Source organism: Myodes glareolus, chromosome 20, assembly GCF_982192425.1.
Source record: "Myodes glareolus chromosome 20, mMyoGla1.1, whole genome shotgun sequence".
NCBI lineage: Eukaryota > Metazoa > Chordata > Mammalia > Rodentia > Cricetidae > Myodes > Myodes glareolus.
The window spans coordinates 20,091,224-20,108,688 of NC_142045.1; the positions used below are offsets into that span (position 1 = coordinate 20,091,224).

Consider the following 17,465-nt stretch of genomic DNA (forward strand, 5'->3'; position numbering starts at 1 on the left):
GTGTTTGGTCTGTCATTGAGCCCTGTTTGGATGAATAGATGCTTATTTCTTTCCTCTTGAAGTCACTTGACAGCCTAACATAATGACTTCTTTTAAAAAGTACAGTAAGAAAGGGAGAGAAAACAAGAGCCATTTTATAGGGAAGAGATCTGACAAGCCCTACCTAAGTCAGGTGATCAAGGTCAGCCTAACAGTAGAAACCATGTGTTTGAGACATGTCAGGGATGACGTGTTCTCTGCAGTCACCCATTACCCCAATCTAATCTTCACAGAAACATCAGAAAGTTTCAAGCTGGAAAACATCCTGACTAACACTTCTTAAAAGTGGGAAGCAAGGAAAAAACTCTGAGACAGTTTACGTGAGCTGTCTTAGGCTTCCATCGCTGTGGTAAACACCACGGTCAGAAGAAGCTTGGGGAGGAAAGGTTTACTTCCACTCAGAGTTCCAGCACTGAGGGACGAGGGATGTCAGGGCAGAAACCTGGAGGCAGGAGCTGATGCAGAGGCCACGCCCGGGTGCCCCCCATGGCTTGCTCTGCTTTCTTGTAGCTCCCGGGATCAACGGGCCAGGGGTGGCACTGCCCAGGGGTGGCACTGTCCAGGGGTGGCACTGCCCAGGGGTGGCACTGTCCAGGGGTGGCACTGCCCAGGGGTGGCACTGCCCAGGGGTGGCACTGCCCAGGGGTGGCACTGCCCACAGCAACCATCACTCAGGGCCAATCTGGTAGAATTATTTTCTCAGATGAAGCTCCCTTTTCCAAAATGCCTCTAGCTTATGTCAAGGTGACATAAAATCAGCTATGACAGGTGGTGTGGGAAAATTGTCTGTATTCTGTCAATCATGTTTTAAATAAACGCTGATTGGCCAGGCAGGAGGTGTAGGTGGGAAAATCAGACAGGAAGTGGAAATGATGTAAGAAGAGCAGGAGAATTCTGGGGAGGAGGAAGTTGATTCCTCCCACTCCTGCCCAGATCACCGAAGCAGCAGGGTGTGAGCTGCCCCACTGAAAAAGGTACTGAGCCACATGGCTAACATAGATCAGAAAAATGGGTTAATCAAGATGTGAGAGTTAGCTAATAAGTAGCCTGACCTAATGGGCCAATCAGCATTATAACTTACAGAGATTTCAGTGTGATTTTTCTCTGGGACTAAACAGCTGGGGGGCCGGGCAGGACAGAAAAACCCCCAACAAACAGGCCCCCTCGTGTTACAGACAGGAACCATGCTAATCTAATGTGCTAGCTGAATGGGATGCGAACAAGAAAGGGCTATAAGCAATAACCACAGACATTTGAGTATGGGCTTTATTAATAGTAAATTAATACTGTTCCATTAGGTGCAATAATGTTGACTAAGAAGAAATGGATGAATGAATTCTCTATATGAATATTTATACTTTTTCTGTAAATCTAAAAGATGTTCTTTTAAAACTTATAAACTTCCCATGTCCAAAAACTAGGTCAGCACCTAGGCTAGGGCAATGGCTAAGCAGGGAAGAACATTGTTTGCCCTTGCAAAAGATCTGAGTTCAGTTCCCAGCAACCACACAGTGACTGAGAACTGTCTCTAACTCCAGCTCCAGAGGATCAACACCTTCTTAGACCTCCATGGCACTGCACACAAGATGGTACACAGACATATATGCAGACAAAACACTTATACACATAAACTAAAATCACTAAAATAAATAAGCACCTTAATTTTTAAAGTATAAATAATATTGCACTATAAAGACACACTGCAGGTTACCTACACAAACCACAACACCTGCACATCTCCAGCTGCCCATAGATCTCTCTACAAACCGCAACACCTGCACATCTCCAGCTGTCTACAGATCTCTCTTTTAAAAACTAAGCAAGGCTGAGAACCTTCATAAGTGACATAGGACAATTTTTTTTCTAAAAGTGGACCCACTTTTGCCTATAATAATGTCCAATACCTATATAATTTTAAACCAATTATAGCATATTTACCTAACACGCTATTTTGTTTTTATTTTTTTGACAGGGTAACCCTGGCTGTCCTGGAACTCTTTATGTAGACCAGGCTGGCCTTGAATGGAGACATCTTCCTGTTTCTGCCTCTCAAATGCTGGGATTAAACGTATTTGTCACCAGCCCTAGCTACTTAGTATAATCTTACACTCCATTTAAAATGTTGAAACTGAGCTGGCCATGATGGCACACACCTGTAATCCCACATCTCAAGAGGCTGTAGCAAGAGGACTGTGAATTTGGGGCCAGCCTGGGTTACATATAAGACCCAACACAAAGCAATGAATTAAATCTTCCAACAATTTATAGAAATATGGACTATAAGTATTCTAAATGGAAATACCGAGGTAAAACTATGTAGAGTATGGTTTCTATACAACTGCAAAGAGTTAACTTCACCTAACGACAAGGAACTTCCAGCTACCTACCGTCCGAGGTTCTGGCCACTCTTATCTCCTCTGCTTTCCTAAGCATTTCACAAGGGCATACACAGTCATTTTATAACAGGGTTAAAAGCCTAGCAAAGGAAAACTAGACTGCAGTAAATACGTTAGATAGCAACTTACCTCCAATTTAAAAGCCAGGCCCACAAACGGGTGGGAATTGTCTCTCTGGGAGTTCATTAAGATTTTGGTCTTCTCTTTTGAGTCACTTTAAAGAAAAATAAAGCTATAAAACATAATACTTAGTGTGTCTTTGTGTGTGTTGTGTACATGTATGTATGTGTGTGTATGTACGTATGTATGTGGGCATGTATCAGCGTGCATGCATGGAGGCCAGGGGTGACTTCAATTGTCTCACTCTATCAATCTCAGCCGTATCCTTCATTCAGTGAGTGATGATATCTCTCAATGAACCTGCAAGGGGGCTGGCAGCCAGCTTGCCCCAGTGATCCTCCTGTCTCCACACAGTCCCCTCCCATCAGTGCCTCAGTTTCAGTGTGCAAGCACACCAAACACAGCTTCTTACATGGCCTTCACTTAAGCAGCAAGCATCTTAACCATTGAGCCAACTGCCTAGTCCCTGGATATTTTATCCATATCAATTTAATCTTATCAAAGAGAAAGAGCACATTTGCTAACAACTTCTGAATACACACCACGCTTCACTGGAAGAGTTCAGTAGAGTAAGTCCTGCAGGCTTTGTACCACACAGACAGGACCAGGGTGGACTCAAACGCTGGACCTCTTAGAGAGCATACAGAGTAATATCCGGAAGAGCCTTAAGGTTTCTTTCCTTGTTGTTGCTTTACATTGTATTCTATGCATATGTATGCAGAGCTCGGAGGACAACTTCTCTGAGCTGGTGCTCTCCTTCCACCATGTGGGTCCCAGTTAAACTGAGGTCACGAAGCGTGGTGGCAGACACCTTTATCAGATGCGCTATCTCACTGGCCTGAGTTTCATTTTTTTTTTAAGTTACAAAAATTCTATAACTGAAAATAAATGATAGCAAATGAATAAAATATTATAAACCTTGAGAGATAACAGAACAAATTATACTTTAAAAAATTTATTTATCATATATATGTGTGTATAATATATATATATATATATATATATATATATATATATATATATATATATATAGTGTTCTGCCTGCATGTTTGCCTGCTCACCAGAAGAGGGCACCAGATCTCATTATAAATGGTTGTGAGGCACCACATGGTTGCTGGGAATTTTAGGACCTCTGGAAGAGCAGTCAACACTCTTAACCTCCTAGCCATCTCTCCAGCCCACAAATCATACTTCTAAGTCATAAATGATATGGGAACTCATATAGTAAATATTTTCCTGTATACCAAAATTGATATCCAACTAAAAATGGTGATTTTTATGAAGAAAGAAAATCATAAAAATAAATGAAAGACCAATCCTTAAACCTCTTTGTAGTGCATAAGCATTAAAGCATCTTTCCATAGAGCACAGTGCACGTAGCATACTCACTCCTGGTTGAGTATGGCGTAGTTCTGGACCTCAGACGGATTGGGAAGGTATTCTAGAACAGCGTCCAGGAGAGGCTGGACTCCTTTGTTCTTCAGAGCACTTCCCAGGAACACTGGAGTGAAGGATCTACTCAGGGTTGCTCTCCGGATTGCCAGCTACAGAACACAGAGAGTACGATTCGTGTTACTACAACAGCCTAGGCGTCAGGTCAGTTATGAACACACAAAATGAAATAATACTCCGGAGTGCTGGTTCCAGGGAAGGACAAGAGAACATCTCATCAAAATATTGAAAAACGGGAAAATTGCTTTTCTTAGGGCCAAGTAATGATTTATGGAAATATATATATTAGACATATAGAATACTGTAAACTCTATGAGAATAATTGTGTAAGAGGGTGAACACACACACACACACACACACACACACACACACAGAGCTAGGTGTGGTAGCATACGCTAGCAATCCCAGGGGCAGCTGGATCTCTGTGAGTCAAAGCCATCCAGTCAAGTTTACACAGTAAAGCAAAAATCACATCCCTGGATTTATGAGAAACTAGCATGTTTTAGAAAAGGGCAGAGAAATGGTTTCCCTGTAATCTTTGGTGAAGGTAGTTTTAACTGTAAACTTGACACAGTTGAGAATCACGGGAGGGGTGAACCTCTGACAGTGTCTTTGGAGGATTATTTTGAGAGTATTAACTGAGGTGGGAAGAGCCACACTGGATGCAGGAGACACCATTTCACAGGCTGCGCCCTGGACGGAATAAAAAAGGAAGACTGAGCTGAGTAGGAGCATACATCCATTAATCCACCGCTCTCTCTGCTTCTGAATGGATGTACTCTGAGATCCACTGCCCTCTCTGCTTCTGAATGGATGTACTCTGAGATCCACTGTCCTCTCTGTTTTGGAATGGACAGACTGTAACCCACTCTCTCAAGCTGTTGACTTCCCAGTAAGAATGAACTGTAACCTGAAATTGTGAGCAAAGAAACTTCTTTGTCCGTGAACCCTGAAATGATTTTGTTGTCTTTTGAGATAGGTCTCATTAGATGCTCCTGGCTGGCCTTAAACTCACTAGAATCTACCTGCCTCTTTCCCAAGGGCTGTAATAAAAAGCCTGCACCACCAAGTGGAAGGCTCTGTGTTCAAGACTTAGAAGCACCACACACAGGAGCACACACATGCATGCACGAACAACCAAACAATCATAGTCACAATTTTTAAATATTAGTATAGTAAAAGTCAGATAAGAGTGGAGCATATGAACAGAGATATAAAGAGGGAAAGACACACAGAGAAGAAATTACTTTAAACGCCTGCGCTGTCTCTAGGACTCAGAAATGGCTATGGGACAAGCGATTAGACAACCATAAGCCATTTCCTCACAAAGGCTTCCCACTTCTAAGATGCAAACAGGGACACAGCACCATTACGATACTTAGAGTCTGCAGCACAAAGCACAGAATCATATGAGGACGGTGACAGGAGGAGAGGAGGATACGGAAACCATCCCATAAGTCAGCCGAACAGAGCCCCCGCTTTCCAGACATTGCCTGTTTTCAGAACAATCATTTCCACACCTAAAAGTTGCTGTTTCCCAACACATCAATAAGCATCCAACCACAGCACAGAGACTAACATGTTCACGTGACCCTAGGAGATACAGGCCCACACAGCCCTGTGGACTGGCAGCAATGGTTTGCTCTATGATGCTCTGCACATGGTGTGTGCTAAACGCTCTCCAAAATTAGAGTACATGCTGAGTAGACCCCAGTAATCATCTTGGACACTCAGTTTCTCTTATTTTTGCTTTATTCAGTTTGGTTTTGATTTTTTGAGATGCGGTCTCCCTAGGCAGCCCAGGCTGACCTCCAACTTGAGATTTTCTTGTCTCCTCTCCCAGGGCTGGGATTATCAAGTCCACACCAGACAGCCTGGGCTTCCTAGGTAGATCCACAGCGCTGTCACAACTTCTTGCTGAGGGAATTAATTCTGTGAGGTTCCTCTGGAGGCTCACACATGGCCCCCTTCAGACAATCTCATGTGCCTTTTCCCTTCCCTAGGTTTTCTCTCAACGCTCTAAGTATGACCATGAATCAAATTCTGTGAATCCCAGGAAGTTACTAAACATTTGGGAATAAACTTAAAATCTTGACACATTTTTAATGATAAAACGTATACACAGCCATCTCTATCGCGGTTCAACATCTAATACTTGGCTTTATTTACAGCTAGACCTGTACATCCTACAAGTATTCCCTGCTCATCAGGGCTAAACTGCTAACTCTTTTGAGTCCATCAAAGAACTCGCATTTCAAAATAGGATCCCAGTCTAACACTTCAAAGAAAATCAGGAAGGACACTCAGCTGCAATAGTGTTCTTTCTTGTTTTAGATTTACTAAATTTACATTCAAGTGTAACATCTTATATACAATAATTACCTAGCTGATCTCTGCTAGGCATACCAAGTGGTTTTAAAAGATTAATGTCTTCTTAAAAATACATAAAATTTACCATTTTAACCATTTTGAAGACAACAGCCCAACAACGTTTTGTCAATTCATAATGCTATACAGCGTTCATCACTATCCATCTTTAAAACGTTCATATTCTCCAATTAAAGCAGTAATTCCCCAAAATAAAGGTTCTCTAACAACTCATATATCTACTTACTTTTGGGTTTTTTTGTTTTTGAGATAGGGCATTCAGTACACAGACCAGGCTCCCCACTATGTAGCCTAGGATGACCTTGAACTAGTGGGAACTGTCCTGTCTCCGCCTCTCAAGTGTGGGATTACAGGTCCACGACTCCACACTCAGCTCAAAGCTCTACTTTCTACGAATCTGACTCTTCTCTGTCTACCGCATAAACGAAATCATCAAACAACTATCTTAGCTATTTGGCACATTTCACGAGAATGTCTTCATAGCTCATTTCTGGTGTCACACTGCTCAGAGTTCTACTTTGGAGGGATAAAAACTATTCATATTCACAGACCACATGACTTTTACACATCCATTCTAAAAGACATTGATTAGCGAATCACCGCTACTCCTTGGCTGAGGTGGATACTGCATACATGTTGGGGCACGCTGCACTAGCTGGGACCCCTCCTTCTCGGGGTGAGCCTCCAGGGAGAGGCTTACTGCCACGCTGCCTTCTACATTGCTTGGCACATTTCCACCAGGAAGGCACAAGCGTGTGAGTCTCCACAACTGCATCAATGCTTGCTTTCTGGGCTTTTCAGGTTTCCGCTAGCTGGTTGGTTGGTCTTAAATAAGATTCATCTTAATGGTACAAATGGTCTCTCACCGTGGCTTTGATTTGCATTTTTTCTAATGATTAGGAGCGGAAAGTATCTTTTCATGTGCTGACACTTGAACATCTTCTTTGGGGAAATGTTTATTCAAAAGCCTCTGGCTTCTGAATCTTCATGTTTATGGAAGTCAATTATATTAATTTTTTTGCTCAAATTGCATTAATAAAGCCCATTAACAAAAGAATCAGGCCTTCTGCTCCCTTTTTCATTATAAAATATCTGGAGGTGCTGGAGAGATGGCTCTGTGATTAAAAGAACTGACTGCTCTTCCAAAGGACCAGGGTACAATTCCCAGCACCCACAAGGCCATTCAGTCATCTGCAACTCCAGTTAAAGGGGGAATACAGCGCGCTTTTCTGGCCTCCAAAAGCACTGCATACAGGCCAAACATCCGTCAACATTTTTTAAAAGTGTCTTTAAAAAGATCTATTTTGACAGTACTTGCCTTTAAGTCAGAAACTGAGGGGATTTTTTCTTCCAAGAAGAGCTCACCAAGTTGTTCATCTGAATTAGCAACACATTCAATTAGCTCCTGCCGGTGGTCAGCTGCTGCGGCCCTCAGCTCAGCTGGGATCTCCGCATACCGAACGATCTGACTAAGAGAAAGAATGCTTCACTGCAGTGGCTCTAGTTGATAAGTTAAGCACAAATCACTGACGGCATGCCAGCAGCTTCAGTGTTCTGCTGCTGTTCTGGCAAACGCTCCGAGGAATCTGCACTCCAACAGCAAATAAGATAACTACATCTTTACAGTTCAGACAAAACAGTGGGCAAAACCACTTCAGTGGACCAGGTCCTTTTCGAGAATGTACCACCAGGGAACAGAAGAGTCTAGACTCAACACTGCCCGCTACGAGGAAACAAAGCAGTAAGCTTGATGTCATAAGCATACTTCTCACAGCCCTATTCTTCTCATAGCAAGTTTTTCAGAATAATAATGATGAAATATAAAATTCTTCCCCATTTAATATATACTGACCTATCTTATTCTACAGATAAAATGAGCAGAAGAACATGAGGTCAAAACACTGATCCAGGAGCCGCGTACGGTGGCGCACACCTTTGATCCCAGTGCTCAGGAGGCAAAGGCAGTCAGATCTCTGTGAGTTCGAGAACAGCCTGGTCTACATCACAAGTCCCAGACCAGCCAGGAGAGACCCTGTCTCAAAATGAGCAACAACAAAAAAGACCTGTGCAGCCAGCGCTGGCCTTCAGCTTGCTCCTGACTCGGCCTCTATGTGCTGGAATGATGGGCATGTACCATCGGGTCTGGCTTTCCATTTTGAAATAAATAGCTTGAAAGTACTTTGAAACTGTTGTTAAATATCAAGTGTTATATCACAGATGGTTGTTTGTAGGAAAAGAGTTAACTACCTAGAGTCCATTGTGGTGACACACACCTTTAATCCCAGTACTCAGGAGGCAGAGGTAGGCAGACCTCTATGAGTTCAGAGTTCAAGGCCAGTCAAAGCTACGTGGTGAGACCCTGTCTCAAAAAAATGTAAGTTATCTAACCCTTCCTCCTAGAGACTGCAATATTCTTATAAGTATAATTATGGGCAATAGAATCTTCAAGAGGCCAAATGGTCTCTAGTATGACTACTAAGAACATTTAATTTTAAGTCATTAAAATCACCTTAAAGAATGATATTCAAGCACATTTTAAAAAAATAATTAGCCTCTGTTTAACTTATGACTTCCTTTCCTTTGATGTCTTTGAAAATACAAGATTTTGGCTGTGGATTTTAGCACTTACCCAAAGTCTCCATCAAAGTAAATAGCTCGTTCCTCAATGAGGTCTATAATACCCTTAAAATCGCCCTCCAAGCCAATGGGTATTTGCACAAATGCTGCGTTGTGATTTAGTTTGGATCTGAAAAACAAAAATATTTGCTTGCCTCTTCTCTCAAAATTATTTTTGAAATGACAAAAGGCAAAAACCCAAACAAAGAAGCAACGGCAGACATCAGAGAACTGAAAACGATGTTAGCAGTGGGTAGGGGAGCAACAAAGCAACGGCGACAGAAGCCAAATCAGAAGCCGCAACCCACCCGAAATAACCTGCACCCCAGACCCCCTGAATACGATCACACAGGGCAGAAGGGAAAGACAGAAAATCAACGGCCAGGAGATTAAAGATGGTGGGACAGTGGGACAGCAGCCCACTTCTCATTAAGTCAGGTGACAGAAAGACAGCCACTCAGAGAGGGGGTTCTCGCAGGAAAACACAGCCCGCTAGTGTGCGCACACAGAACAGACAGCCATTAACGTGGGAACTCCATCCTGAGAAGAAATACACTCTGCAGCACCGCTTATGGTAAGCTAGGTCTGCATGTAAAGTTGTGGGCACAACTAAGTGGACATGACTATCATTTGAAGGAAGTCAGGAGCTTACAGAAAAGGGGTGAGCGTAAGGCATGTACTAATATCTGGGGCTGGAAAGATGGCTCTGTGGTTAGAAGGGCTTGCTGCTCCCCTAGAGGACCGGAATTTGTTTCTCAGCATCTGCCAGGGAGGTCACACCTGCCTGTAACTGCAGCTGCAAGAGATCCAATACCTCTTTCTCCTCTCCCTGGACACCGGAACACGTGGTATACACTCACATAGGCACATAAATAAAAACTATCCAGAAATACCTTTTTAAAAAACTATTAATATCCAAGAATAGTTACCAGAGGAAAGAAAATAAGATTTAAATTAATATTTTTGTAGTGCTAGGATTAAACCAAGGCCTGACACGCAAGAGCTCTAACACTGAGATACATCTGCAGATAAACTTAGAGATGTGTAAAGTACCTCTATGAGAAAAGTTACAAATATGAAGAATTTATGGAAATTGGTTATATAATTGCTGAATATTTTAAGAGGTTAAATAACAGAAAAGACACAAGTGACTATCAGAGTCATGAGCTAAAAATTAACCTCAAAAACTCTGTTTGGGCCAGTAAGATTGCTCAATTGCTAGACACACTTGCCATGAAAACTTGATAACTCAAAATTTAATTATGCTAGAGCCCATGTTAAAGGACCCAAGCCACAAATCTATCCTGATTCCCACGTGTGAGTAGCATCGGCACCCCATTTATCACACACACACACACACACACACATGCACGCGCGCTCACTAATAAAAAGGAGTCTCTCGTGAGTCAGTGAATAGTAAGAGGGAAATAGAAAATATGACAGAAGACAAGACATGAAGGCCAGATCCACAAGCTCCCGAATCTGCTTCACCAGAGTTCCAAAAGACAAACAAGAATCAAAGACCCCAAGTAATCAAATAATGTAGAGGAAGAGATTTCTCAGAAAACAAAAAGACCTGGTAGAGAGAGTTCTAGTGCCAAACACAAGGAAAATTAGGACCAAAAAATACTTTTACCAAGAATATACTAAAAATATTTTATCAAGGAAATATTCCAAACACCTAGAGAAGACATCACTTCCACGTCTGCAGGAACATCCTCCGCCGGGTTTGCCATCAGATACGCCGCTCTTAGCCCAGTCACTGCCCCAGAGGGTCCAGCCATGCCCGTCAGCTCTGCTGGGTGAAATCTGCCAGGGGCCTGGCAGCTACGGTTGCCACATTTGTTAAAACCGAAACCTTCTCCAGGTTTAACTAAGGACAAAGCAAGTGTCTCTGGCAGCTACGCCTTCTGGACGGCAGCACAGCGGTCGGAACTGCTGGACTGTTCTGGAATCCTCAGCTACCCCAGAAATAGGACGGGTTTTCCCACTTCCCAGCGAAGGCAGTGAAGAACCACTGGGTAAATTCACCCACTGAGATTGGGTTCCATTTACCAAGACTCACAGAAATGCATTTTTGAAACAAGAAAAAAACCCTTTAAGATACAATTTAATAACTGAATTAACTGTCTGAATGTGAGGTTTGCTATCCAGACCAGCTCTCCTGAGGCTCAGTACCTCATTTGTTGAAGGGCCCTGGCTGGGTTGGAGCCCATCCGGTCCAGCTTGTTGATGAAGGTTAAAAAGGGGACGTTGTAGCGCTTCATCTGGCGATTGACAGTCATGGTCTGGCACTGGACCCCACCGACGGCACAGAGAACCAGGATGGCACCATCCAACACCCGCAGGGACCTTTCCACTTCTATTGTGAAGTCCACGTGGCCTGAATGAGGAGGGTTTTAAAGAACAGTTTGAATGTGTAATATACAATTTATTTGTCCTGAGGTTTCCTGTTGCTGGGCTGAAACACTGACCAAAATCAACATGGGGAGCAAACTGCTTATCTGCCATCCGGGTTACAGTTCACCATCTGGGGAGGCCAAGGTAGAACTCAGACAGGAATGGAGCTGAGCCCGGGGCTGCTTGCTCACTTGCTCCTCATGGCTAGCTCGACCCAGTTTCTTATACAACCCAAGATCACCTGGCCAGCAGGGAGACCTCGCCCTAGGAGGCTGGGTCCACCTATCCATTAGCAATTAAGAAAAGCTCCACAGAATTTCCTAGAAGCGATCTGAGAGGTGTTTCCATAAACAAGCTTTGTGTTCCCACTAGACTCTAGCTTGTGTTAGGGTGACAAAAAACTAAGCAAGGCATGACTGTCAACCCGGCATACTAATACAACGATCTTGGACAATAATCTCTTTTCCTGTTTCCCCAAGATCTCATGTTAATATCAGTATCATAATATAGAACATAACTATAAAAGTCTCAGTCTTTAAAATCCTGGATCTCTTTTAGAAGTCTAAAGTCTCTCTAAGACACCCAAGATCTCATAACTGTGGGTTCCTGTGAAATAAAAACACAAGTTAAACACTTTCCTCACTAACAGAGAAGAGCAGGACACAGGCACATGGTGTAAAAGTTCCAAAGGGCTTGGGCGGCCCCACTATCCGGAACACAAATGGCTTCTCTCCTAGGTTCAGGCCGGCTCCACTCTGCAGCCGCCAGCTGTCGCTGGGGGTCGTCCCACAACACTGGCACCTCCAAAATGCTGGGGTCTCCACTGAGACTGGGCTGTACCTCCACTCACAGCCTCTCCTAGGGATCTCTTCAGGGCTAACCCCAGCGAGCATCAGTTTCTCTTCTCGACCCTGTCAGTCCTGGGCCTTCTCCTGCAACTGAGGCTGCGCTCACGCCAATGCCTTCCCGGTGCCAAGCTTCGCCTCCTCTCCAGTACCCACCCTGCCTTCAGACACCAGCACTCCCTGGATGAGTCTTTCATGCCAAGTTCAGCGGCCAGCATGGCATGAAATCTTGGCCCCCTTCTGGCCCCCAGCTTCTGTGGGCTAGTCATGGGGGCTACTCGCAGAAGACTTCCCCTCAGCGACGCTGGCTTCTTCTTAACTACTGCTAACTCCTCAGCCCCAGCTGACCAGCATGGACTCTCTCAGCAAGGCAAATGTCTGACTTCCGTGGTGCCTGCTGATCACAACTGAGTCCTCAGCCCCAGCGGACCAGACACTGATTCTTCTTAATTCAAAACACCACATAAGCGGCCCTGAGGCAGCCCTTGTTTCCCTCTGTCAGGCCACCTCACCGGCATCTCTTCCAGGATTCCTACCTTCTTAGCGCCCACCATAGCCCACTGAGTTTTAAGAACTCGATGACTTTCTCAGCTCAAGGTTCTCAATGACTTCCACAGCCCTCTTACAGGTCAGGTCTGTCACGGCAACAACCGCAACCTGCCCCAAGTTCTGTATTAGTCAATTTCCGGTGTTTTTTGATAAAACACCAGGACCAAAAGCAACTTGCGGAGGAAAGGGTTTATTTGGCTTACAGTTTACAGTCCACCTTAAGGGAAACCACACAGAAACTCAAAGCAGGAACCTGGATACAGGAACTAAAGCAGAGATCATGGAGGCTGTGCACTGGCTTGCTGAGCCCAGCCCACCTTTTTATATCTCTCACGTGACCTGTGCACTCATGGGGAGGGACTATGGGGCCTGTTCCCTGAGTGGGCTTGGCCCTCTATCCGTTAGCAACTGGTAAAATGCTCCACAGACGCGTCTACAAGCAATCTGATGCGGCATTTTATCTTCCCACTGATCCTAGCTTGTGTCAAGTTGACAAGAAAACTAACTACCCAAGCCAGGCGCCAGTGGTGGCACCTTTAATCTCAGCACTTGGGAGGCAGAGACAGGTGGATCTCTGTGAGTTCGAGGCCAGCCTGGTCTACAAGAGCTAGTTCCAGGACAGACACCAAAAGCTACAGAGAAACCCTGTCTTGAAAAAGCCAAAACCAAAACCAAACCCAACTACCTGGACACTATTAATCTGTGCTCATTCACCCACTTTAAATTGTACAGCAGACTCCTCACCTCACCAATTTCCCGCACCCAGCGTCAGGTTGAAGGTCAACAGGACTACTTCTAAAGGCTCCTAGAGAATGCTAGAATGCGTTAAAGGCAAGAGCCCATCTTTCTTCCTTGCGTTATTTTTCAATGAAACCCCATATGGATGAAGTGTGCTAAGTTTTAAATCTGACAGGAATTCAGTTTTGTACTTCAAAGATGAACTGCGTCAGAGCAGAAGAAAGAACTACATGTATTTTTGCCCAAAGAAACTAGGAGACAAAGGGCCCGCTCACCTGGGGTGTCTATGATGTTGATGTTGATGTCTTTCCACATGGTGTAGGTGGCTGCTGACTGGATAGTGATCCCCCTCTGTCTCTCTAGTTCCATGGAATCCATGACAGCACCCACTCCATCTTTGCCTTTCACCTAGACAGGAACACAAAAATTCAGAGTCTTCCTTTATCCCAAGAAAGAAATCTTTACTGAAATGGAACCAGATAACAAAGTTAACATACACAACTGGTAGGTAAGTCCATACTTTAACCGTATCATCTCAAAAGCAAACGATGGTTTCCTGTCTCGGCTGCCATGTTCATTTTTCCCCTTCAGCAGCTGCCAAGCACTTGGGGGCAACCACCTGTTTCCCTCTGTCCTGTCGTCTGCTAGCTTCTCACAGCCTACAAACCGAGACTCAGGCACCAGGCCTTTCGGCTCTCTTCCACAGGGACTCTTGAGGCACAGGTCAGGGTTCAGCTTTGCAAGTATACGCTTTAACGATGCTCTTCACCCGACGAACAGTTTAGACTGGAGGGCTCAGTTACTCCATGGTATGGCAGTGTCTTTCAAGGGTCAATATTTTAAATAATTTTCCGACAGGTTTTTAATATAGCTATACTCAACACTATGAGCAAAAATCCCTGAAAAGAAGCTGTGTCTGGCAATGAAGCAGTCTGATCTGGGCTGATCAGAAGTTCAGTATTATAGAGAGACTGGAATTTTGCAGGCTCATTAGCCTGACGTTGGGCTAGTTTTGATCTTTTGGAACAGCCATTCCCTGACCCACACTATATCTGAAATTGCACCTCATGATAATAAACAGATACAAACCCCTTAGAAGCTATCAGCAATGCTTAGCAGGACCCTGGCTTCTGCCAATCCTGAAACTAAGAATGTCATCAGAGAGCATCTTGGGTCTACAGAACGGTTCCCCACGTCTCATGTCTGCCTCTCTGGGGTACCCACCAGAGCATTTTAAACGTGCCTTGACTTACAACCTTGTTCTAGAAAACACTATGAAACGGCTTCCGTGCTAGAACATGGAATCTGAGGTAGCCGAAATCTGTATGCCCGGGCCATGGTCACTCAAAATGGCTACAGGATAAACCTTTATTTCCTTTAAGAAGAGAGTTGTGGGCTTTTTACATGGACAGCAACCATTGGAATTCACTCCCATTTAACATTATAAACACGCATCCTTCATTACATGGTTAGGACTACTGTACCAGCTGTGGACGGGCCCAGGACCCTGACTCAACCCTTACTCAGGATGCTCACAGTGATCTCTTTCAGGGAGAGCATCACAGGAACATGAAGCCAGCTTGGCTTCCCCTCTCTGTACATCTGACTTTGGCCAACAACCCTCTAGGACCCAGCTGTGTGATGCTTATAAAATTATAACTCCAAAACAATAAAAACAAAGGGCTTAATCAGTCTGTAATCGGCCATGAGCCACACACCTCGTGCATCGTGGCAATCCTGCCCGTGTAGTACAGCACCCGTTCTGTTAGCGTCGTTTTCCCGGAGTCAATGTGAGCTGAGATGCCAATATTTCGTATTTTTTCATTGGGAACTATTCCTGACGAACACCATCGGCAGGCCTTCCAATTAACCTGAAAAGAACAGTTTTTAAAGCTCGACTTAACATACCTTTCATGAGAGATCACAGTTAAAACAGAAACCATGGATTTTTTTTTTCTCAATCTTAATGCAATGAGTATTAGATACAGAATCCTGGATTTAATTCCCGATAATACTCAAAAATAAAAGCAGGACAGGTACAATTGCTAAATGTTAGGGTTTTTTTTAAACGTTTTACATTTGTTTATTTTGTGTATATGTGTTTTGCTTGCGTGTATATATGTGTACCACAGGCATGCCCAGTGTAGGAGGAGGTCAGAAGAAGGCTTGGATCCCTCGAAGCTGGAGTTACAGACTGTTCTGACATGGGAGAGCTGGGAATTGAACTCTTCCCCTGGAAGAGAAGTCCTGTGGGTGTCAAAAGGGCAATCTGAAGGAATCCGATCAGGCCCCTCCACAACATAAGTCTCAAGACTGATACTCATGCTTGGTAATTGCCCTTACATCTGAGCCTATGTTACCCAGCCCAGACCTTAGTTTTAAAACACACACCGGATATCATAAAATCATAACTATACCTCTCAAGGTATAATTAATACCTTGAGAGTTCACCTTAATAAGAAATACAAGTTTTAGGTTAAATTGCACCTTGAGTTTTCTGTCCATCCTCTTCCTGTAGTCACAGCTAGCAAAGGTGTATAAGGACACACACCGTCTACACCACTAACTTCTCAAGACAGCCCCCAAAGGTTCCCAGGTTCACCCGCACAAAATGGTGAAGTACCTTTTTTGGTAATTGTTGTTCCTGCTAACTTTACGGGGGGAGAGGAGCTATATTTATTGAATCAAAACAAAACTGCACACCCAAACGCTCTGCAACCACTTCTGGGAAGGGAGAAGCTGACAACATGGAGAAGCAGAGTTGACAGGCGTTTGGATGGTTGAACCACAGGGACATTTGACAGCAAAGCAAACGAGGGGTCCAGGACAGGTAAGGCACTACAGCTACCAATGGCTGCTCTACGAGGAGTACCTCATTCCAAAGGCTTACAAAGTTTAACCTATACGCCTACGAGGGAGACAAGGCAGAAGAGAACCGGGAAGCTGAGCGCCAATCAAAGGGCACAGCACCCGTTCTGAGCATCCAACCACACTCCGGAGTCAGAAGAGCACTGGATACCAAATCAGAAGCCCGGAGTTCGAGCCCCGGGACACGAACTTTTCATCTGACTTCACTCGGGGCACTTCTCTTTAAGGTAGATCATACCCATCAAGAAGCAGGGTAGCACAGAGCTGCGGGTCTCAAGGCCGAGGTGGCGTGCGGATACCCAGGGGCTTTGGGGGCTGCGGACGTCGCCGCTCAAGATCCCGGGTAGGGGAAGGGTTGTCGCCACCTGCTCGGCTCTGGCAAGCTCGCCGGGCATCAGTACCTGCTTCCCCTGCCAGCCCAGGACGGCAGGGACCCGAGGGAGCGGCCCACGGCCCAGAGCCGCGGCGACCCGCAGCAGACGCATGGCAAGTCTGGATCAGCCGCTTCCAGGGCTCCTGCTCGGCTGGGCTCTGCTCTACACCGGCGGCAGAGCGGGAAGCGCTCAAAGTCACGCCGGCCACCCGGGCCGCAGAACACTTCCGGGAGGAAGGTCAGGAGGAAGGCTAGAGGAAGGCAGAGGGAGAGGCTGCTCGGTCTGAGCTCCAGGGAGAGCGCGCCGTCTCCCGGTCAGGAGGAGAAAGTGCAGTTGGTGCACCGGATTGTCACAAGGAGTGGGGATAGTCTGGTCCCTTTGTCTCTCAAGGGAAAAACAACAAGATAAAATTCATCGCTGTATAGAAAATGCACCAACACGTCGGAGGCAGAACTAGGCAAATCTATGACTTTCAGGCTACCCTGGTCTACATAGAGTTCCAGGCCTAGAATAGAAGTGACACCCTTTTTCTTTTTTCTTTTTCCAGACAAGAATTTCTCTGTATATCTTTGGCTGTCCTGGAACTCGCTTTGCAGACCAGGCTAGCCTCCAACTCAGAGAGCTCTATCTGTCTCTGTCTCCCAAGTGCTAGGATTAAAAGCGTGTACCACCACACCGGA

General features: G+C 44.9%; 1 protein-coding gene across 1 annotated transcript in view; it reads right to left on the reverse strand.

The window, feature by feature from the left end:
- The window catches only part of Gfm1 (G elongation factor mitochondrial 1), a 42,360-nt gene extending 25,352 nt beyond the window's left edge, over window positions 1-17,008 (reverse strand). Inside the window, exons 1-8 of the mRNA XM_087899463.1 lie at window positions 16,813-17,008; window positions 15,262-15,414; window positions 13,819-13,951; window positions 11,190-11,394; window positions 9,025-9,141; window positions 7,714-7,864; window positions 3,945-4,099; window positions 2,565-2,649 (exon numbers count right to left, since the gene is read on the reverse strand). Coding sequence (XP_087755589.1) covers window positions 2,565-2,649; window positions 3,945-4,099; window positions 7,714-7,864; window positions 9,025-9,141; window positions 11,190-11,394; window positions 13,819-13,951; window positions 15,262-15,414; window positions 16,813-16,896 — 1,083 coding nt within the window. The 5' untranslated portion in view covers window positions 16,897-17,008. The remainder of the gene's footprint in view (window positions 1-2,564; window positions 2,650-3,944; window positions 4,100-7,713; window positions 7,865-9,024; window positions 9,142-11,189; window positions 11,395-13,818; window positions 13,952-15,261; window positions 15,415-16,812) is intronic.
- Between the last annotated feature and the right edge of the window lie 457 nt (window positions 17,009-17,465).